We start from the raw sequence: 23,067 nt of genomic DNA on the forward strand, positions 1-23,067 counted from the left end.
AATAAATAAACGTTGAAAAAAAAATTAAAAAAAAAAAAAAAGAAATAGGACATGTATATGTGTAAGCTTCATTGTGATAATTTATATCCCATTATATTTTTTCATATAGTTTCTAAATAACTTCTTGAAAACTAAATGGTGGACATTTCCTATAGATTAAGAACTATATTTTGTCATTTAATTTTTTTTCAATGAGCAGGTATTTATTATGTATCTACTGGTGTCAAACACATTGCCCCCATGGAGCTTAAATTGAATTCAGAAAAACTTCTCTCATATTTAGTTTATTTGAGTTAAAATGTTTAGTATAGGGAATCCCCATTGCAATGTGTATTCAGAAAAAGAAGTGTGTATTTTGGCTTACGTCATATAAATAATCAAAGTATATCAAAGTATAAATATCATATCAACAAGATATTTTGTATTTTCTAGATTCACATCTATTCTGCAGATAGTAAAACACCACATTTGGCAATAGTGGCCCTTTTAGTTTAGTTAATGTTTGTTTGCTGTTCATATGTATAGCTAGGAGGAACAGTCCCCCTCAGTTGTAGATTCTAATAACTTGTCAATATGATGTTTTTGCTGCTTGATTATATGATCAAGTCTTGAGCCAAGATGATGGGGAATGATCAAAAGATTCTAGGAGGGTTGACTTAAATTGGATATTTTGTAATAGAGTCTAGGAAAGTCATTGCATATGAATAATTCAAAAAAAGGATGTGCTGACATCTTATAGTGCTAAATGATGAATCTCCTTTATAAACATGCCTTTGCAAAAGTGTAGCAAGTGTTAGTGCTAGCTGACGTCTTTTTTCTGTATAGATTTTCCCACAGCTATGTGAAATAATTAGATTGATTTCCTCCTAGAATTGACTATGTTGGAAAGTAAATTGAGTATCTTTCCTATTAAAACTATGCTTCTTCTGATTAAAACAGTGCTTTCGTTTTGCACAGTTTCTGAAACTATAAGGATTAATACTAATCTCAATTTTACAAAAACAATTTGCAGTGGAATTAGAATTTTAAGATCACAATTGGCTTCTAATAGAATATCTCTTAGTTTAAAAAGAATTCAACTAACTATATTTTTCCCAGAAATATATATAGATATTTTTAAGTAATTCCTAAGTACTTTTTAATAATAGGAATAATAAATAAATTAGTAGGTAGTAATTTTTTCTAAATACTTTTTTAGATGCTGTACTTGAAACCACCGTGGACTCTAATTCATTTATTACAGTGCTTTAGAAAACATTGGTTGGCTGTATTTGGATTAGTTATGGAGAAGAACGTGCTTTTAACCATTGAGAGCCTATATGAAAATCTCTGTAAAGGTATGAATTTTTTATTTTGTCTTTAGCAATGTTGTGTTAAAGTCAGACTAGCAGATATTTTCCATGGAATGTGAAGATGAGTTAATAAGAAATTGGTCAATTATTTTTTAACCATTTACACTTCTAATTACTAAAGGGAGTTTGTGGAAGCTGAATGAATGAAGTTCATAGAGCTCATGACCATTAATGGTATCACCACCATTGATATTCCTGGATATAGTGAATATTTAGTTTTTTATAATGTTTGAAAACTTTTAAAACCGTATTTTATTCAGGTATGAAAATAGAATTTAGACTTTTTTTTCATTTCTCACTGTGTTTAACACACAAACTTTGACCCCATTTCATGTACTAATTTTAGAAATAGTATATCAAAGTATGTATCTAAAATATATGGTTTAGGAAATAGAAAGTCTTTGGTATATAGTGAGTTCTAGAATCAGAAGACACTAGAGTCAACAACTTAGTTGGTGATTTTTAAGCCATGTTGCACAGAACCTTCTTGAAATGCCTCTGGAGCTGCCACAGATTGGAGATGGAAAGGCTAACTGGGAGCCTGGAAAGTTGGCGGGCCTTTAGCCCTCAACCCCAGCTTTAGCCATGCAGTTTTCTTTTATCAGTTTATATATGGAGAATCCATGTAGGTTTTGAAGAAAATGTTTCTCTGCTAAGAAAAAAAAGATGGGAAAAGCACTGATCAAATGTTACAAGAGCCCATGTTTTATAATCAGGTAAACTATCCCTAAGAGGTAAGTGATTTGTCGTCCAAAGTCAAACTACTGGATTTTTCTTGCTGTACCTTTAAAAGGCAAAATATGTGTAACAATTATTGGGATGTTCAGTTTGTTCTGGACTTTTTTTTAACTCCTGTAACATGATCTGTTCTGTTTATTATTTCCCTGTATTGGTTATATCCTGTCTGCTTTTGAAAAATAACTGTGAATATAGAGGACTATTAAATAACAACCTGAGTACTTGAGAATTTAAGCTAAGTTTAAAGGCACAAGAGCCAGGTAGTGAAGAATAAGATAATTTCATCATAAAACATATGCAAACAATTAATATAAAACTTGATTTAACACTAATCCTCCCGGAAGCTAAAACAAAACACAAACAAATATATTCTGTGGGAGGTATACCATGGCTATCTTTCCCTTGAAGTGTAACCTTTTGGGAACTGTCTTATATCTTTGGAAATTACTTCAGGGGATTTAAAGTACCTGGTCCAATGCCTTATGACTTTTAAAAGTTACCAAGTTTGTAAAAATCTTTATTTTGAGAGAGAGAGCATGGGAGGGGCGCAGAGAGAGAGAGAGAGAAAGAGAGAGAGAGAGAGAGAGAGAGAGAGAGAGAGAGAGAGAATGAATCCCAAGCAGGCTCCACGCTGTCAGCACAAAGCCTGATGTGGGGCTTGAACTCACGAATCCTGAGATCATGACCCTGAGATCACTACCTGAGCCGAAATCAAGAGCCAGATGCTTAACTGACTGAGCCAGCCAGGCACCCCTAAAAGTTACCAATTTTTAAAAGACATTTTAAAAATTTAAAGATAATTTAAAGATAATTCTTTAACTATAGAAGATATTTATAGGTGGTATTATTATATAAGAGAAGAGACAGGGAATGACTCCCTGGACATGCCTTTAAACCAGTTTTTATAAAACATATAGAAATGTCTTTCATATCTTAAGTAGAAGCATAATTTAGTTCTATCAAAAGAGAAAGCCCATAATTCATGTATGAAATTGAATAAGATTTACTTTAAAGAATGGCATATTTAGTTGCCATTTTTCTCTTTTTCCAGGGGTGGGCAGTGTTTGTCTTTTGCACACAGCTTAGAGGTAGTAGGTAATAGGAGAGAATGAAGAGATGATGGCTGTTCCTTTTGCTAAAAAGTCTTTTTTGGAATCATTGTGTGCATAATTTATTGATCCTTGGTCTAGAAGAATCTAATGCCTAATGTGTACTGACTTGTGAAGAATATATAATAGAACTATAAAAGTGCCTTCTGCTCTAAAATAATTTTAAGAAAAGTCACAGTTTATGATTTTGTTTACTGTCTTTTAATAGTATACTCAGCTGTTAAATTATGATTGTGTTTAACTTCAGTAATCCCAAAGAATGTATCCTTAAATCAATTCATAGAAAATTGTGTGGAAAATGACTAGTAGCATTTCCTGATTTTGTTATCCATATTAACTTTAGTCAAAATGATTATTGACCTTACATAAGCATTAAAGTATTTCAACCATGTAGATTTCTTTTTATGTTGTGTCTAGGTACTGAATTTATCATTGTTATTTCCCTTCAGCACATTATCTTAGTAAAGACTTTTTGTGAGACAGAAATCAAATGATTAATTCAAGGCTACAAGCCTAACTGAACATTGACTGACTTGGAGAAGCACCCTTGAAAGAAATTGTGCCCAGTTTCTTTTCCTCAGGAGATTTACTAGGTTCATCAAATCTACATTCTGTCCTTTGTGTAGCATTTCTTATCTGTCTTTTCCCACAGGAATTTAAACTAGTCATTGACTTTAAAAATAACTAAGTGTTTTGTAAGGAAATATACTTGTTTGTTTTATTTGATAAAGGGGAAGCCAGAAGCCTGGCTATAGCCATCACATTAGATTAGAACTTCTGAATATTGTATAATTAATTAATTAAATCTACTTTTGATTTTTATTTGATTTTTCAGTAATTTCCAAGAAAATACTTGTTTTTGTTTTTTATATTAATTAATTTATTTTTATTTAAATGTTTATTTTTTTATTAAAAGTATTTTTTAATGTTTATTTTTGAGAGAGAGAGACGGGGTGCGAGTGGGGGAGAGGCAGAAAGAGAGGGAGACACAGAATCTGAAGAAGGCTCCAGGTTCTGAGCTGTCAGCATAGAGCCTGACACCGGGGCTTAAAGTCAGGAACTGCTCGAACATGACCTGGGCCAAAGTTGGACACTTAACCAACTGAGCCACCCAGGCACCCCTTAAATGTGTGTTTGCCTATTTATTTAGAGAGAGAGTGAATGAGCACACATGCGTGTGAGTAAAAGAGAGGCAGAGAGGGACGGGAAGAGAGAATCCCAAGCAGGCTCCACGCTGTCAACAAGGAGCCCCACACAGGGCTCAGTCCCGTGAACCATGAGATCATGACCTGAGCCGAAATCAAGAGTCAGATGCTTAACTGACTGAGCCACCCAAGCACCACTCTAAGCAAATACTTATACAAGTGATACAGAGGAACTATTTACTTTTTTAAACTCATAGTACCAGTGAAAAACCATGCTGGTGTTTCAGAATATAAACGATGCTGGTCTCTCAAGTTTCTCTGAAACTGAGAACCTTAAAAGGAAACAAAACAAATACGTCGTAGCATGGTTATTTTAAATGCCTTTGAAAAGTATGTGTATGTATATATGTGTGTGTGTGTGTGTGTGTGTGTGTGTGTGTGTGTGTATATATGTATGTATATATATATATATATACATATATATAAAATATATGGCACATGTATATTTTATATATATGGCACATGTATATTTTATATATATGTGTGTGTGTGTGTGTGTATATATATATAATATATGACACATATATATTATATATGGCACTCTACCCTAAAAATGGAAAGAATTTTTCAGTTCTGGGCTTTGATGATGTTAGAAATTTGCTTAACTTCATTGCTCATAACTTTTAAAATCTTTGAAATTATTGTCACCACCTCTGAGAACTTAATGTAAGTAATTTTAGTTGAGAGAAAATTGTTATACCTTTAAATTATTTCTTGTAGATTAACTCACTTTGCTAATTTACAAGGAAAAAATACTGCTGGCTTATCTTGCCCACAGCTGTTACTCAGATTATTTATATTTTTGCTAAAGTTGTGTTGAGCGAAGAGAGAAAATGTTATTTTCAATAAATCTAGTATTACATTTGATGTAATGGAACTCGAAGTTAAATCTCTTTGTGATTAACTGAGTTGGTTATGAGAGGGACTGCATGTAACTTACCTGCTTACCCCGAAAATGTGACTCTTCTGATGCCTACATAGCAATCTGTATATGAAACAACCTCAGTTTTGAAAATCTGTAGTTTAACTTGTTTGGTAATTATCTCTCTTTTCTGAAAAGTATAATGTTCTTTCACTTTAAAGTTTACTATGTTGAGGGAATCTGAATCCAGAATACCTGGATCAACTCCAAGAACTTTGTCTTTAGCTAAATTTAATTCTAATGCTTTTTACACCCAAGAAATAAATTAGGAGTAGGGTATAGGTGTAAATGCATACTTTTCTTAAATTTCATAATTAACTTTAGATTGGCTTTCCAAACACATTTTTATATTGTATACTCATTCTTACATATGTTTTCCTTCTTAATTTCTGTTACCAGCTAACAAGGCAGTGGATTTTACAACAGTGAAATTTCTGCTTCAGGATTCTAAAAGTTTGTTACATGCTTTCAGTACAAGGTCAAATTATGATGGTATTCTTCCACAGGCCTTTGCTCAAGTTAACAAACTACTCCAGACATTTGCAGAGGTAAGTTACCTTTGGAATGCCATTTAGAGGAGCTAATTACATGTGTTCTAAAAACGTATTAGCAGATAAACAGAGATAAAAGATATTTTAATTGTAACTTACTTGAACACACTAAAGGATTAAGTATATCTTAAGTGAATTGAAGGAAAGTAAGCAATTTTTATTAAAAGTTATAAAACACATCCTCTTATGTGTGTATGTGTTTTGTACATCACCAGTAAGGAAAGAACATACTTGCTTAAGAGAATATTTCATGAAGTAGAAGAAGCATCTTTTTAATAAACTAATAAGAAATATGTGATAATTCCTGTGGAAAGAATTGTCTTAAGGGGTGAAATTATCTTTTGGATTAAGATGACCAAAATATTGATAATCGTATTTTTCCATGGCAAATGTGACTTCGAGAATTATTGGTAGGAAAGAATGGACCTGGGAATTTAGGGGATTGCAGCTTGATCTCTGACTGGAGTTGCGTAGGGAAAAATACATTATCCTTTCCCATCACAGAACTGAGCCCTAAACCCTATCTTTAGTGAAACAAACATAGTGAACAAGATGGAACATTCAGGATACTCATAGGTTTATCAGTCTTTGAATTAAGATTATTGAAAATTAAAAAAAAAAATAGGATTGCTTGAAATAAAAATAATAATGAATGTCAAGTTTTAAGTTCCTTTCATCAATTGGAAATCTAGAGATGGGAGTTACCATGAAAATGTGGTGTTAAAATTTAGTGCTGTTTATCAAATAATGGTATGCCTACTATATGTTGCCCACCGAGTGTTTAAAAATATTGAATTGTTATTTATTCCTGGATCCTGATTTTCCAGTTGCTACATTAGCAACAGATTCATGAAGGCCACTGGTGAAGAATCTATATCCTCATTAGTCCTTTTCCCTTAACACCTGGCATTAATGTGATTGCTGGAAACACCCTGTGATGTTTCCACAATGAGAGCTCTGAAGCATTTCTCCTTTATTTTCATGTTTAGAAACAGTTCACTGTCTGAGTCAGCCAGGAGCTTTGTGATTTAGCTTGGGCTTTTAACATATACTTTCAGGGGCACCTGGTGGGCTCTGTCTGTGGAGTATGCAACTCTTGATCTTGAGGTCATGAGCTCGAGCCCCACATTGGGGGTAGAGATTAATTTAAAATAAAATTAAATATTTAAAGTAAAATACACTTATGGTAGGAGTTGTTTTGTAGAGTGCATTAGATTTATTTGGTATATGACCTAAATACTTAGTCCTGTCTCAGTAACTTGAGCAACAAATAGATTACCTCCAGGGATAGGGTATCTGAATACAGTAACTGTAAAATAATAATAACAACAACAACAAAAATTAAAAAAATAAATAATCCCCCCCAAACTTTATTTACCAAATGTAGAAAATCAGAAAAATAGGGATATTCATTTGTTTGCTTCTGAGAAGGCTTGTAAGAAAACAAAATGGAAAGTTAACCAAAAGGATTATATTCGAGATTTTTATATAAATGAGGTGGAACAGGAAAAGGAGACATACATTTTTCTTTTTTCTTTTTTAAGTTTATTTATTTATTTAGGTAATCTCTGCACGCAACATGTGGCTCGAACTCATGACCCCGAAATAAAGAGTCACACCCTCTTCTGACTGAGCCAGCCTGGTGCCCCTACAGTATTCTTTTATAAGCCTTCCAACCATCAAAAAATAAACAAATAAGGCTTGCTCTGCCAGGATGTTAGAATCATGAAAGTCATTCTTCTTAAACTTGAGACCTACATGCCTCAGGATCCCCATCCTGGCTAGTTATGTCTTTAACCTCTGGTTATTTAACCCCTCTGAGCCTTAATTTCTTCTTTTGTAAAATGAATATAATAATCTGTGTCTCAGAACTGTCACAAGTATTAAATATACATTAATACTTGTAAAGCACTTAGTGCCTCACACAGAGTGAGTGCTATGTAGGTGTTTGATAAAGGAATCCATCTACATACTTGCACACATCACTATTTGAGAACTGAGGAAAAGAGGCAGCATGTGATGATTTAAGAAACATATCTCAGAACAAAATATGTCTTTCATTCATGTATATGTTATAGTTCATGATTCATGTAAACAGGCAAAACCAGAAAGAATAACTTTCTTTTTGTCTTCCTGCACCCAAAGATAGAAAAGGGTAACATTTACTTTTATTTTGGAGAGAGATCATGACCTCATTCAGAGTCAGATTGCTGAAGGTCAAGTCCTGTTTGTGAGTCTTACCAGCTGTATGACCTTGCATGAGTTACTTACCCTTTCTATGTCTCAGTTATAAAATATGGATAATCATAGTATCTGTTTGATAGGGTAGTTGTGATGATTAAAAGAGCTAATAGATGCAGAGTTCTGGACGCCTGGCTGACTCAGTCAGTGGAGCATGAGACTCTTGGGGTTGTAAGCTCAAGCCCCACGTTGGGTAGAGAGATTATTTTAAAAAAATAAAATCTTTGAAATAATAGATACAGGGGCACCTGGGTGGCTCAGACACTTAGGCACCTGACTCTTGATTTCGGCTCAGGTCATGATCTCATAGTTCATGAGATCAGTCCCCGCATCAGGCTCTGTGCTGACAGTGCCGGAGCCTGCTTGGGATTCTCTCTCCCCCTCTCTCTGCCCCTCCCCTACTCTTTCTCTCTCAAAATAAATAAATAGACATTTAAAAAAAATGACTGGGTGGCTCAGTCATTCAGCATCTGACTTCTGCTCAGGTCATGATCTCACAGTTGGTGAGTTTAAGTCCCACATTGGATGAGCACGAGCTTTGGGTGTGCTTGTGCCCTGCTTTAGGTGAGCTCAGGAGGGGTGGAGAGAGAGGGAGAGAGAGAATCCCAGGCAGGCCCCACTCTGTCAACACAGGAGCCCAAACCCACAAACTGACTCGTGACCTGAGCCGAAATCAGGAGTCAGATGCTTAATCCACTGAGCCACCCAGGCACACCTCCCCCAAGGTGATATTTAAAAAAAAATTATTTGGGGGCGCCTGGGTGGCGCAGTCAGTTAAGCATCCGACTTCAGCCAGGTCACGATCTCGCGGTCTGTGAGTTCGAGCCCCGCGTCAGGCTCTGGGCTTATGGCTCAGAGCCTGGAGCCTGTTTCCGATTCTGTGTCTCCCTCTCTCTCTGCCCCTCCCCCGTTCATGCTCTGTCTCTCTCTGTCCCAAAAATAAATAAACGTTGAAAAAAATAAAATTAAATTAAATTAAAAAACTTAAAAAAAAAATAAAATAAAATAAATTATTTGAATCAATAGTATAGCACTTTATTCTGCTCAGTATCATTATTTATAAATATTTAAAATATTCTTAGGGGCACCTGGGTGGCCCAGTTGGTTCAGTATCTGACTCTTGGTTTCAGCTCAGGTCATGATCTCACAGTCAGGAGATCCAGCCCCTCGTAGGGCTCCACTCTCAGTGCTGTTTGGGATTCTCTCTAGCCATCTCCTTCTGCCCCTTCCCCTGCTCTGCTCGTGTGTGTGTGTGTGTGTGTGTGTGTGTGTGTGTGTGTGCACTCTAAAATAAAATATGCTTAAATATTTTTCATTGTCCATGCTATTTACTGCACTACCTCTTTCTGTCAACCACCAAACTTCTTAAAGAGCAATCTATAACCATGGTTTCCATTTCTTCACTCACTTCTTCCTTAATCCTTCACAAGTAGAATTGTACCTCCACACTCTGGTAAGTGAATTAGGTTATCATTTCCTTCTTAATGATCAAATGCACCCTTTTCTGACTCTTTCTTACTCTTTCTCATTTCTCAACCTTTCTTCAGCACTTGATGTTGTCTACCCTTTCTTTCCTGAAACTTCTCTCTTTTGGCTTTTATTGTTATTGAATACTTCTGACTCTTCCCCTATCTCGTTGATCTCTTTTTTTCTTTTTGCTAATTCCCTCCCTCCTTCAATTCGTCTACCGTTGTCCTTCTTTTTTGCTATATTCTCTCCTAACAATCTCATCTACTTCAGAGGTTTGTCTCCCTTGAGAACAGTTCCCAACTGTGTCTTGTAGGCTGCAGATCTGCATATCCAATTACCTGCTAGCTATCTCTACCTAAATGTCTTTTTATTCTTCACAGACAACATTCTGAACACAAACTTGTAGTCTGTTTCTCCTCTTTTCTGTAACCAGCCCTTCTTGGCTTTACTGCAGGTGGCCATAAAAATCCAGAAATACAGATAAATATACATTAAATGGCTTACTGCTATTGCACTATGTGACATGTTCGGTGTGTTTTCCTTCATCAGCAAGGCATAGTTTAATGTACTGTTTAAAACAGTGAACGTGGCACATTAAAATAGCATTTTCATCACTTCTTGCACATGTATCTGTGATGTGTTGATGTGTTTATATGTTTGACTTTTACTGAATAAAACTGTGTCTTTATATTCTTTGGAGAAATAATAATCAAGGGGGTTTGATCTATTTCTACTTTATGGACACTTTATATTTCTATTATTTGTACCATTATTCTTCTACACATCCAGATTCAAAAAATCTTAGAGTCTCCCTGTTCCCTGAATCTAGACTTTAGCCAAGTCTATCTAATTTTGCTTATAGCATTACTTACCCCAATTTGAGAAGTCCAGGACAAGAATGCTAAGAGAATTGTCAGCTCTTAAAATTCTGTAAAACATTGCAAATTTCCACAAGTGTCATCTCCATTCTGCCTACACAGGAGCCAACGTCCCCAAACCATCCATTCCTAGAACAGAAGTGAGGCCTTGATGCCATATTCATCTCCGCCAACACCAGACATGTGGCCAGATTTCACAGGGGTGACCCGTGGATATACTGCCATCTTAGAACCTGTGAGACCAGAGCAGACACAGGTGTTAAGTGGGAGCTGGCCCCATATTCCTTCAGACTAATCTGTACCTGAGCGACAGCTACAGTCTGATACTGGTGACAGCCATTAGCAGGACTGTCATACCCTGGAGCCTTGTTTTGAGCTTCCCTGTTACACTCCCAAGGCTTTGTCTAGGGACTGCATTGGGTGGAGGAGTTGTAAAGGTGGGGGAGGGGGAATGCAGAGGTCCTGTAGACTGGAACAGTGGAATGCATGCCTAGGGCATACAGCCAGCAGTCTCCTTTCCTGGAGCCTCTAGTGGAAGCCGTAGTATTTTTTTTGTTTGTTTGTTTGTTTAAATTTTAGTTCACATACAGTGCAATATTGGTTTCAGAAGTAGAATTCAGTGATTGATCACTTATAACCTATAACACCCAGTGCTCATCCCAAGTACCCTCCTTAGTACCCATCACTCATCTAGCCCATCTCCCCACCTACCTCCCCCTCCATCAACCCTTAATTTGTTCTCTATCGTTAAGAGCCTCCTGTGGTTTGTTTTCTCTCTCCTCTTTCCACCCCCACTCCACCCCAGTCTTCCCCCATATTCATCTGTTCTGTTTCTTAAATTCCACATATGAGTGAAATAACATATTTGTCTTTCTCTGATTGAGTTATTTTGCTTAGCTTAATACATTCTAGCTCTTTCTGGCCAAGTCTTTAAAAATGTTTCTTGCATGGGGGACCTGGGTGGCCAGTCACTTGAGTGTCCAACTCTTTGATTTCAGCTCAGGTCATGCTCCCAGGGTCGTGGGATTAAGCCTCGCATCCAGCTCTGCACTGAGCATGGAGCCTGCTTAAAATTCTCTTTCTCTCTCCCTTTGTCCCTCTCCCCCACTCGTGCTCGCTCTCTCTCTCTCTCTCTCTCTCTCTCTCAAATGAAAATAAATATTTCTTGCAAAAGTTTTTCTTTTTCTTTTACTGCCTTTTCCTACTTAATTCAAGTTCTTAGGACTCCTCTTCTGAATCATTTTAGTAGCCTTCTGACCAGTCTTCATGCCTCTACTTTCTTATGTTCCCGTTTGTCTTAGAGTACAGTCCTGAATCTGTCACTTCCTAAGTTAGAAACCTTCAGTGGTTTCTTCAGTGGCATAAGATTTGCATTCCATTCTGATTTTTTTTTTTTTAATAATAGCCCTTTGCAATCACATTCTTGTTAATGGATTGTAAGGTGCTTGGAGGCTTGATTACACATGTTTATCATTGTATCTTAGGTGTTCTCTGTCTAGTTTAATGCCATACATGTAAAAGTGTTCAAACAGTATTCTTAAGTTGATATTAGCATGTTAGCTAAGAAATGTCACTATAGGGGCACCTGGATGGATTAGTTGGTTAAGCGTCTGACTTTGGCTCAGGTTATGATCTCATGGTTGGTGGGTTCGAGCCCCAGATAAGGCTTGCTGCTGACAGCTCAGAGCCTGGAGCCTGCTTCAGATTCTGTGTCTCCCCCTCTCTCTGCCCTTCCCCCACTCACACTCTGTCTTTCAAAAACGAATAAACGTTTAAAAAAATTAAAAAAAGAGATGTCACTGTAATAAACACATTGGAAATATTGTTTGATATAAGTGGAAAAGGAAAATATTTTTTCTAGCTCTGATGCCTTTCTGGGAATATTGTGTACACAGTCAAGGACAAAGAATAGTCAGCATTTCTCGGAAAGCTAGAACAATGTAAGCACAATTGACATTCTGTTTCTCTCATTTACTGATGAAGGACTAGCTGAAATTTATTAATTCTTATTTCCCCAGGTCAAGGCAAAACTTAAGCAAAATCCTTCAGAAACTACAGTGCGTAAAAAGCAAGAAGATACCTCGTTAATGAAATCTGATAACCAAGAAGTCACCATTTTCTCAGGTTCTCATCTTCCCCAGCCCAACAGGCATCAAAAAATCTGGTCTACCCTAGAGAATGTTTGGACAACATTATATCAGAACAGGTACTAAATTTCTAAGAATTTTTGAATTCTAGGGTTTTCCATCATTGCTGTTATTCATTGGACAGTTAGTGTTTGGGTTGTGAGCTGAATGCATTAGATTACCTTACTGAGAGGCTTTTACCAACTCGGTGCTTTAGAAACAGTGATGCTTAAATAGGGATGCAATCAGATTCACCTGGAGAGTTTTAAAAATATATATGCCTAGGCTCTGTCCCTAGAAGTTCTGATTCGGTCTGCTAAGACTGAGCTGACACTGCAATAGTGCATAAAAAAAAAAAAAAAAAAAAAAAAAAAATCTCTCCAGGTGATTCAGATGTGAACTCTTGATGAGAGGCATTTCCCATGTATGTCAAAAACCAGTGAAGGCCACCTAGATTGGCTGAACAAATTAGCAGGATACAAAGCCTTAGTAAAATTTATTTAAAAAAAAATTTTTTTTTAACATTTATGCATTTTTTGAGAATGAGAGAGACAGAGCATGAGCAGGGAAGGGGCAGAGAGAGAGGGAGACACAGAATCAGAAGCAGGTTCCAGGCTCAGAGCAGTCAGCACAGAGCCTAACATGGGGCTCAAACGCCTGGATCATGAGATCATGACCTGAGCTGAAGTTGGACGCTTAACCGACTGAGCCACCCAGGCGCCCCTAAAGCCTTAGTAAAATTTAAAATAATCTAAGAAAATGTCGTTTTGGATTAGGGAAAATTCATATAAGGCTTTTTGAAAAGGAAGATAAATACTTTTATTCAAAAGGAAAAAACGCAGGGCGCCGGGGTGGTTCAGTCGGTTGAGTGTCCCAACTTTTCAGCTCAGGTCATGATCTCACAGTTTGTGAGTTCGAGCCCCACATAGAGCTTGCTGCTGTCGGCTCAGAGTCCACTTCAGATCCTCTGTCCCACTCTCTCTCTGCCTCTCCCCTACTCACACGTGTGCTCTCTCTCTGTCTCAAAATTAAACATTTTTTTTAAAGAAAGGAAGAAATGCTTTTATTCCTTTGATACACATGAAATACTATGTTCCTGGTAAAATGAAAAGATAGAGACCAGTTGTGAGTAGTTCTTTATTTTTTTATTTTTATTTTTTTAATTTTTTTTTTTCCAACGTTTTTATTTATTTTTGGGACAGAGAGAGACAGAGCATGAACGGGGGAGGGGCAGAGAGAGAGGGAGACACAGAATTGGAAACAGGCTCCAGGCTCCAAGCCATCAGCCCAGAGCCTGACGCGGGGCTCGAACTCACGGACCGTGAGATCGTGACCTGGCTGAAGCCGGACGCTTAACCGACTGCGCCACCCAGGCGCCCCGTGAGTAGTTCTTTAAATGCTGCTGGAGTTAGGGGCGCCTGGGTGGCTCAGTCGGTTAAGCGGCCGACTTTGGTTCAGGTCATGATCTCGCGGTCAGTGAGTTCAAGCCCCGCATCAGGCTCTGTGCTGACAGCTCAGAGCCTGGAGCCTGTTTCAGATTCTGTGTCTCCCTCTCTCTGACCCTCCCCTGTTCATGCTCTGTCTCTCTCTGTCTCAAAAATAAATAAATGTTAAAAAAAATTTTTTTTTAAATAAATGCTGCTGGAGTAACTTAAAAAATAATTTAAAACAACTGATTTTAAAGTAGGCCAACAGTCTCTCCCATACTTTCTCCCAAACCCATAACCTTTATATAATTTTATATATATTATATAATTTGCCAGTCATACTGTATGCGGTTTAGTGTGATTTTGGTTCAAGGGTCCAGTGTGACTGTTATTTTAGATTAATACCATCTGTCCTAGCAGCAAAGGAATAGGAGCACTCTTCTTAACCATCTATTCTCTATTTACAGCACTGTAGATTGAGGGCCCATTTTTAGCCCTTGGAATTTTGTATTTTCTTATAAAGCAAAGGTTTTGTGTGTTTGTTTTGTCCAGTCTTAACATATTTGTAATGTTTTGGCTAATCAGAGATTCTTGTTAGCTGAAAGTTACCATATATGCTAGGCAGAAATTATCACTTTCAAAATAAAATAGATTAAAGCCATTTGTAAGATGCTTTAATCTTCTCTTCATTTAGAAAATATTTGAATACTGCAGCGCCTGTGTGGCTCAGTTGGTTGAGCATCCGATTTTGGCTCAGGTCATGATCCCAGGGTCAAGGGATCAAGCCCTGTGTTGGGCTCTGCCCTGAGCGTGGAGCCTGCTTGAAATTCTCTTCTCCTTCTCCCTTTGCCCCTCACCCCTGCTCACACACTCTCTCTCTAAAAAAACAAAACAAAACATGGGGCGCCTGGGTGGCTCAGTCGGTTAAGCGTCCGACTTCGGCTCGGGTCACGATCTCGCAGTCCGTGGGTTCGAGCCCCGCCTCGGGCTCTGGGCTGATGGCTTGGAGCCTGGAGCCTGCTTCCGATTCTGTGTCTCCCTCTCTCTCTCTGCCCCTCCCCTGTTCATGCTCTGTCTCTCTCTGTCTCAAAAATAAATAAAACGTTAAAAAAAAAATTAAAAAATAAAAACAAAACAATTGAGTACTTTTTTACCTTGGAGTTGACCTATAATATATATACGTTTGTGGTGGATGTTAGAATTCTGGGTAATTTCTGTGTAATAGACTTTACTTTGTAGTATTTCAGTACATGAAAAATGCTTATATTGCTTTATCAGTGCATGGTTATTAAAGCCCACTTCATTGCTTCTCATGCCTGATTGTGTACCAGAGTCACTGTATAATTTTCCAATATATTCATGCTTGAGCCTTTCATGCAGAGATGCTCATTTGAAGGTCTGGGAGGCCCTATGTATTTTATGCTTTGAAATACTTTTTCTTTTGGAAAGGTAAAGCTGTACTTATTAACAATTGCATTTCTTTAGATTTTCTAAGTTTTCCCTTTTGCAGACCTGTCAAAATGGTCACCTTTTTCATATATCACTTCTGCGAATGTGGAAAAACAATTTTTTGGTTCTTCAATGCATTAAATATATAATCACCATGTGACCCAGCAGTTCCATTCACAGAGCTATACCCAAATGAACTGAACACAAGTGTTCAAACAAAAACTTACATATGAATGTTCACAACCATTTGCAATAGCCAAAGTGGAAACAACAGATCCACTGCCCATCAACAGATGAATGGATAAACAAATTGTGGCCTATCATAAAATGTTTGTATCTATAAAATGGAATCTTTCTCAGTCATAATAATGCATCGACATCCATTATGACGTGAATGCATATTGAAAACATGCTAATTGAAGGAAGCCAGACACAAAAGTCACGTGGTATATAATTCCATTTATTTGAAATATCCATAGTAGGTAAATCTGTAGAGCTAGAAAATGGATTAGTGGTTACCAGGAACTGGGGGGAGGGAGGAATGATGAATGACTGCTTAGTGAATACAGGATTTCCTTCTGGAGTGATGAAAATAGTCTTGATTAGATAGTGGTGATAGTTGCAGACAGTGTGAACTACCAAATGCCACTGAATTTGGAACACTTTAGAATTGTTAAAATGGTAATTTTATGTTTTACCACAATTTTTTTTAAATTTTATTTATTTTGAGAGAGAGAGAGAATGTGAGCAGGGGTGGGGCAGAGTGAGAGGGGGAGAGGGAATCCCAAGCAGGCTGCATGCTGTCAGCACAGAGCCTGATGTGGAGCTTGATCCCACAAACTGTGAGATCATGATCTGAGCCGAAATCAAGAGTCAGACATTTAACCAACTGAGCCACCCAGGCACCCCTATTTTACCACAATTATTTTAAAAAGTGCTTTGGAAAGTACTGTGAAGTAGGGGAGAAAATTCCCTTGAATGCTACTACCTAAAGGTAACCCAGTAGTTAACATTGTTACTGTTATGTACACCCAGCTTTGTTTTTAGGCATGTATATTAGTTTCCTGGGGCTGCCATAGCAAATTACCACAAGCTAGATGGTTTACAATCATAGAAATTCATTCACTCATAGTTCTGGAGGCTGTAAAGTCTGAAATCCAGGTATCTGTAGGCTCTATTCTATTGGGAAGTTTGACTAAGATCTTAAGGTCACATTCTGAGGTTCTGGGTGAACATGAATTTGGGGGGCATGCTGTTCAACCCAGTACAGCATATGTTTTGACTTTTTATATGGTGGTTATGTTATATAAATAAATTTTGTATACCTTTATGTTTCTAATGTATAGATGGCGTATTATTTTAATTGTTCTTTGTTATTTTGTCAGGTGGCTAAGTCACTATTTACTTAGCACTTTTTATATTGCTGAACATTTACATGATTACTAATTGTTTACCAAATGCAAAATTATTATTAATATGTGGTAGATTTCTAAAATTGGAATGATCAGAGTAAAGTATATTAACATTTATAACTTCTAGTTTCAGCAAACAGGTAAATCTGCATCTTTTCTGCATCCTTATGTACTGGAGCACTGACAATACTTATATACTGACCTGAATGTAGATCAATAGTATTACTTCCAGGGATGCCTGGGTGGCTCAGTCGATTAAGCATCTGACTTCGACTCAGGTCATGATCTCCCGGTTCTCAGATTGGAGCCCCTCATTGGGCTCTGCACTGACAGCTCAGAGCCTGCAGTCTGCTTCAGATTCTGTTGTGTGTGTCTCTGTCTGCCTGTCTGTCTGCCTCTCTCTCTCTCTTAAAAAATAAACAAGTAAATGTTTAAAAAAATACTATTACTTGCATGTCTTATGGTCTTTTGATATGAAACATTATTCCTATAGCTTTTACAGTATTACTTTAGATTAGACACATATAGTCATTGACCTAGATCCTCTGCATGAATGGTAGCCTGCACATTCACAAGTCACTGTCTTTTATTTCTGATTTAAATAAATCAGGATAATGAGAGAGGAGTTATAAATATTACCTTATTTTATATATTATAAATGGAAATGCTTGAATTACAATAAATAGTGCATATTTTAAAAATTAAATAAATAATGCATATGTACTTATGAGTATCTTTTTTTTCCACTCTATTTTAGCATGGATGTATTTCAAAGATTGGGCTCAAATGCAGCTTTGACTTCTTCAAAAATAGCATCATTTGAGGAAGCATTTGTATATCTTCAAAAGTTAATGGCAGCTGTGAAGGATATTCTTGAAGGAATTCAGAGGTAACCACTAATTAATTTTGAAGTTTCATTTATTTTCTCTTTCTTCTAAGTTGACTAGCTTTTGCAGAGGTGCTGGGAGCCTTTCAGCAAGATTTATAAGCTAATGACCTTTAGATTTCACTTCTCCCTCTCCTTTGCAAAGAATCCTCTATTTGTAGTTTGGACCACAAGAATGTTTCTAGTTTTTTCCTTTCTAGAAAAAACATACCAGGTTTGAAGCTTCGTAAAGAACTTTATTTTCATTATGGTGCATTCATTATGGTAGCTGTGAAAACAGTGCCTGCTGTATAATGGGCACTCAGTAATTACTTGTTGAAAAATAATGCTTAGGTAATTATCACTGCCCTTTAAATACAAATATATGTTAGTATTTGAATACAGTCTCACAGTACCACCAAATGAAGAAGTTTGAGACGCAACATAATCTTTTTTTTTTTTTAACGTTTATTTATTTTTGAGACAGAGAGAGACAGAGCATGAACGGTGGAGGGTCAGAGAGAGGGAGACACAGAATCTGAAACAGGCTCCAGGCTCTGAGCTGTCAGCACAGAGCCCGACGCAGGGCTCAAACTCTCGGACCGTGAGATCATGACCTGAGCCGAAGTCGGACGCTTAACCGACTGAGCCACCCAGGTGCCCGAGATGCAACATAATCTTAATGATGCTTTGAGACTTATATTTATGTGATTATTTTAAATATTTGTGAGGCATATAGAAAACATAGTGCCAGAAAGCTGTAGAATGGACTGTAACATAAAGTCAGATGTTTTCTTTTGCGGCAAGAAAGGAGAATACAAAGCTTAATCCTGCAATTATTTTGATATGTACCAAAATTGCTTGACCTGAGTTTAACATGCAGCTTGCTAACAGAAGACTACTCTTCTTTATAGATTAAAAAACAAAACCAAAAACTCAAAACTGATTTGATTTAATATTATGTCCAAATTTTAAAAACTTGGTATTTTTTAAAACAACAGTAGGTTTTGAGTTTTTTTCTTTTCTCTTAAGGGTTTTTGGAAACTTCATCTCATTGTTAATGCACAGAGCATTTGTACCACTTTTTGGATCACAGTTGGCTAAATGATTCTGAGAATAGCTTTTTGGGGGGCACCTGGGTGGCTCTGTCAGTTAAGTGTCTGACTCTTGGTCTATGTTCAGGTCATGATCTCACAATTCTCTGCACTGACAGTGTGGAGCTTGCTTGGGATGCGCTCTCTCTCTCTCTCTCTTTCCCAAAAATAAATAAATAAACTTTAAAAAAAAAAAGAATAGCTTTTTGGTACTCTTAAGTTACTAATGGATTGAAGAGGTGGAAGATCCCAAGGGCAAGTTAAATATTATCTCTAAGTACAAATAGCACTCCCCTTTTTTAATGTAAAGCAATACTAAATAAGAGTAGCTTTATGAGGGAGAAATATTCAATTTTTATTTTAGCTATGCAAAAGCTATTTCACATTCTAGGTTGCACAAAAGCCATTCTTGACACTACTTTTTTCTACAGAAAGTAGGGATAGCAATCTATATTCAATTACTCAAAAAATGTTTATCAAGTACCAGTTATCCTTGACATCATACCAGGCTCTGGGGCATCAAGGATGAATTCAGTGTGATCTCTGACTCCAAAGAGCTTGTGGAAATCACGCAGTCACGTTACAAAAGAAAATGAACAGGGGCTCCTGGGTAGCTTAGTCAGTTAAGTATCTGACTCTTGGTCTGGGCTCAGGTCATGATCCACGGTTTCATGAGTCTGAGCCCTGCATCAGGGTCTGTGCTGGCAGCTCAGAACTTGCTTGGGATTCTCTCTCCCCCTCTCTCTGTCCTTTGTCCCTGTCAGCTTGTGCTGTCTCTCTCAAAAAAAAAAAAAAAAAAAAAAATTTACAATAGAGTTGTTAATATTCTAATAGGAACATAAGCAGTGAGGAAGGAAGGGTTTGTTAGTAGATGACGTTGTAGGGGAATGTCTTGTGGGCCATTCAGAGCAGTGTCTGCTTTGTCCCATAGGCTACATGTTTAGGTCTGTTAATTATGTGCCCAGACAGAAAGGTTTCTAATCCGAAAGCTTTGGAAGTATTGTATACTACACTACTCTCTTGCAAAACCAATCTGTATCCATTTACATATTGATGGGTTTTATAAACCTTTGCTATAGAGAAACCTTTTTAGTTTTAGGAGCTTTAAACATACAGAATCTCTACAGAGATTCTGATGTGATTGGTTTAAATATGTGCCCAGCTATGAGGAGTTTAAACATTTCTCCAGGTGATTCTAATATGTAGCCAAAGTTGAGAAGCACTAGTTAACTTTCTTAACCCGAGGTTCTCAGCAGGTACTGGCAGAATCAGCATCCTCATCACCACCTGGAACTTGTTATAAATGCAAATTCTCAAACCTTGCCAGACCCTACCAAGTGCAAAACTGTGAGGGGTGGGGCCCAGTTGTCTATGTCCTCCCGGTGATTCACTGCACATCAGAGGCTGAGAACCACTGGTTTAGTGGCTGACTGTAATCATCTGGGAGCTTTAAACAAAGAACAGTGTCCAGCCTGACCCTAAACCTATTAAATCTGCTTCTCTGAGCATGGGACCTGGGCATAAGCATTTTTACAAACTCCCCAGGTGATTCTCATGTCAAGCCAGGATTGGGAAATTACAGCATGTAGTACTTACATAAACTGTGTCTAAAGAAGTAAATGTTTGAGTTTTAAGGATGATATAATTTTGTTATTCTTTCCTCCAAGGACACAATACCTCCAGGAACAAGAAAATATTAGTGGTTCTGCTACTTTTTAGCACATTACCTGGAATAATAAATTTTCTTGAGCCTCTGTATTCATCTGTAAAAACGGCATAATAATACCTTTCAAAAGCTTTTCACAAAGTTCTTGTGCTTTGAAAGTCAGATGCTGATATAACTTACCAAACCAGTGATTCTCCACTTAATTGTTGGGGAACTTGTTAAAGATAGAGAGTTCTGGATTTTAGTGAAATCACAATATTTGTGGATATTTTTGTAGATGGAGGAAAGTTATAGTTTTAACAAGCTTTCCAGGGAATTTATAGGCCCATGGTGGGGGGACTGCATTAAAGAAACTGATCTAACTTCCTGTAATAAATATATTAGAACCACTTTTGCTACCAGTAGAGGGCATTGTGAATAAAAAAGTTTGCTCATTTCAGCATTCATTAATCTACAGGAAACTACTAAAATCGCGATGTTTTTCTTTTTTTAGCCCTTCAAACAATAGGCATTTAAATAAAAATGTAATAGAAGTGAATAATTATTTTTCAAGTGTATATGTAGTCTTAAAACCTTTAATAAACAATCATATTAAAATAAATTCGGTTAAAAATTTTGTGGGTGGCCTACTATGGGTAGATTTTTATATTTTTTAAACATTGAAAAATACACTCAACTTTTTTTTTATGTTAAATATAATTTATTGTCAGATTGGTTTCCATACAACACCCAGTGCTCATCCCAACAGATCACTCAACTTTGTAGTAACTGCATATTATTAGCATTTTCTGATGCTTGTTAAAATGGAGTAGTTTCATTTGATTTTGAGATACATACCCAGTGAATATAGCCCAACTCTATTTTATCATAGCAAATCATGTATGATGTTACATTGGGAATCGGTGAGAAGGTGACCTGTTAACCAGGTCCTTCAGTTAAAGAAGTGAATGAAAATGTTTTTATTAAACTAAGAGTTTGGGCTTCTAGTTCCAGATTTATCCCTTTCTAGTTGACTTCAGGCTTGTCACTTACCCCTCTCTAACCCAGTTTCTCTCCTTACTAAGTGAGAATCCTGATGCCTTGTTTAGCAGAATAAATGAGATGATGTATGCGAAAATACTTTTTCAGCCATAACGTATTTACAACTGTTAGCTTTTGTTTTCTCCCTAAAGCTGATATGTTAAGTTTGAAATGTTCAAAAATATGTATTTCAATTTTAATGATGCTCTAAACATGATTCTGATTAAGGTGGAAAATATTGGTGGAGCAGTTGTCCATACAGTTATATAATGGGAGCAGAATACCTAAGTTTGCAAAAACTGAAAAAGAGGTGGGAATATTGATGATTCTTACACTTTCTGTATACTTTTTTCTTGGGTGGGAGAGTGAACTTAATTTATTTGCTATTGGTTTGGAAATTGCTTTTTACTTTCTCATCTTTCCCATTTTGTGTAGATAGGACCAATTTGAGCACTTTTGTTAATGGTTTCTTTATCCAAACACTAGAGAACCAGAGTCAGTACTCTTTCCATGTAGACAAAAGTGTATTAAGATTTTTTTTTTTTTTAGATCTGTACTATCTAGTGTCATTTTATGCTTTAGTAAGCATGATCAGGTTACTCTCAAGATCACAAAAACCTTTTGCTTGGTATATAAAGGTTACAAAGTTTCGTTTGAAGTGAAAAATTAATTGGAGAGTCATATGGCACATTCTAGAGAAGTTCTACTTCTATAGTAATCAAACAGCATTGTTAAATATTCGTGTACTTGGGGGCACCTGGGTGGCTCAATTGGTTAAGTGTCCTACTTCGGCTCAGGACATGATCTTATGGTTCGTGGGTTGGAGCCCCATGTTGGGCTCTGTGCTGACAGCTCAGAGCCTGGAGCTTGCTTCGGATTCTCTGCCTCCCTCTCTCTCTGCCCCTCCCCTGCTCATGCTCTGTCTCTCTCAAAAAATAGATAAACATTTAAAAAATTATTTAAAATATCTGTTTGCTTAAACTGGCATCTCTACAAAGTTAACTAAACAGGTCATGTTCTCCAACTCCAAAGCATACCATAAATGTGTGTAGCTTTGGCTCAAAAGTTAATACTCAAAACAACAATGAAAGTGATTTAAGTATGTTTTCGTGTCTGAAGTAGATGATGAGCTGCCTGGTTTGGAAGCAGAGAGGAAAGTGGGGAGTGAACATAGGAAATTGCACTCTACCTAGATTTTATAATCATGTTTATGTGTTTCATCTTTATAAAATAAGGTTGAAATTATTAAAAAAAAAAAAAGAAAAGAAAAATGGTAGCATCTTGAATCCAAAATATAAGCAGATCGTGCCTCAATGTGCATATTCATTTTAACACTTGAGTGAACATGTAAAACTGTGCACTTCTGTGTTAATTTAATGAATTCTAGATTTCTAGCTCAGGTAGCTTTAGATGAAGTGTTTGAAATAATGTTTTCTTATTTGCATCTTTTGAATCATATGCGGGGCTGGGAGAGGGAGTTACTCTTCATTATAAGTAACTTGTCACATTTTAGAGGGGGGAATGTTCTTTTATGAGAGGGTA

The 23,067-nt window shown here is 36.8% G+C and overlaps 1 protein-coding gene across 6 annotated transcripts in view; it reads left to right on the plus strand.

The window, feature by feature from the left end:
• The window catches only part of SWT1 (SWT1 RNA endoribonuclease homolog), a 105,290-nt gene that overhangs the window by 42,385 nt on the left and 39,838 nt on the right, over positions 1-23,067 (plus strand). For all 6 annotated transcript variants that reach the window (XR_005781796.1, XR_005781795.1, XM_040446594.1 and 3 more), the window contains 4 exons: positions 1,199-1,337; positions 5,726-5,874; positions 12,485-12,672; positions 17,638-17,769. Coding sequence is in view for 4 of the 6 variants with exons in the window: in XM_040446594.1 (XP_040302528.1) it covers positions 1,199-1,337; positions 5,726-5,874; positions 12,485-12,672; positions 17,638-17,769 (608 nt within the window). In the remaining 2 variants the exon portion in view is untranslated. The remainder of the gene's footprint in view (positions 1-1,198; positions 1,338-5,725; positions 5,875-12,484; positions 12,673-17,637; positions 17,770-23,067) is intronic.

Source organism: Herpailurus yagouaroundi, unplaced genomic scaffold (genome assembly GCF_014898765.1).
Source record: "Herpailurus yagouaroundi ecotype Mexico unplaced genomic scaffold, PumYag 195, whole genome shotgun sequence".
NCBI lineage: Eukaryota > Metazoa > Chordata > Mammalia > Carnivora > Felidae > Herpailurus > Herpailurus yagouaroundi.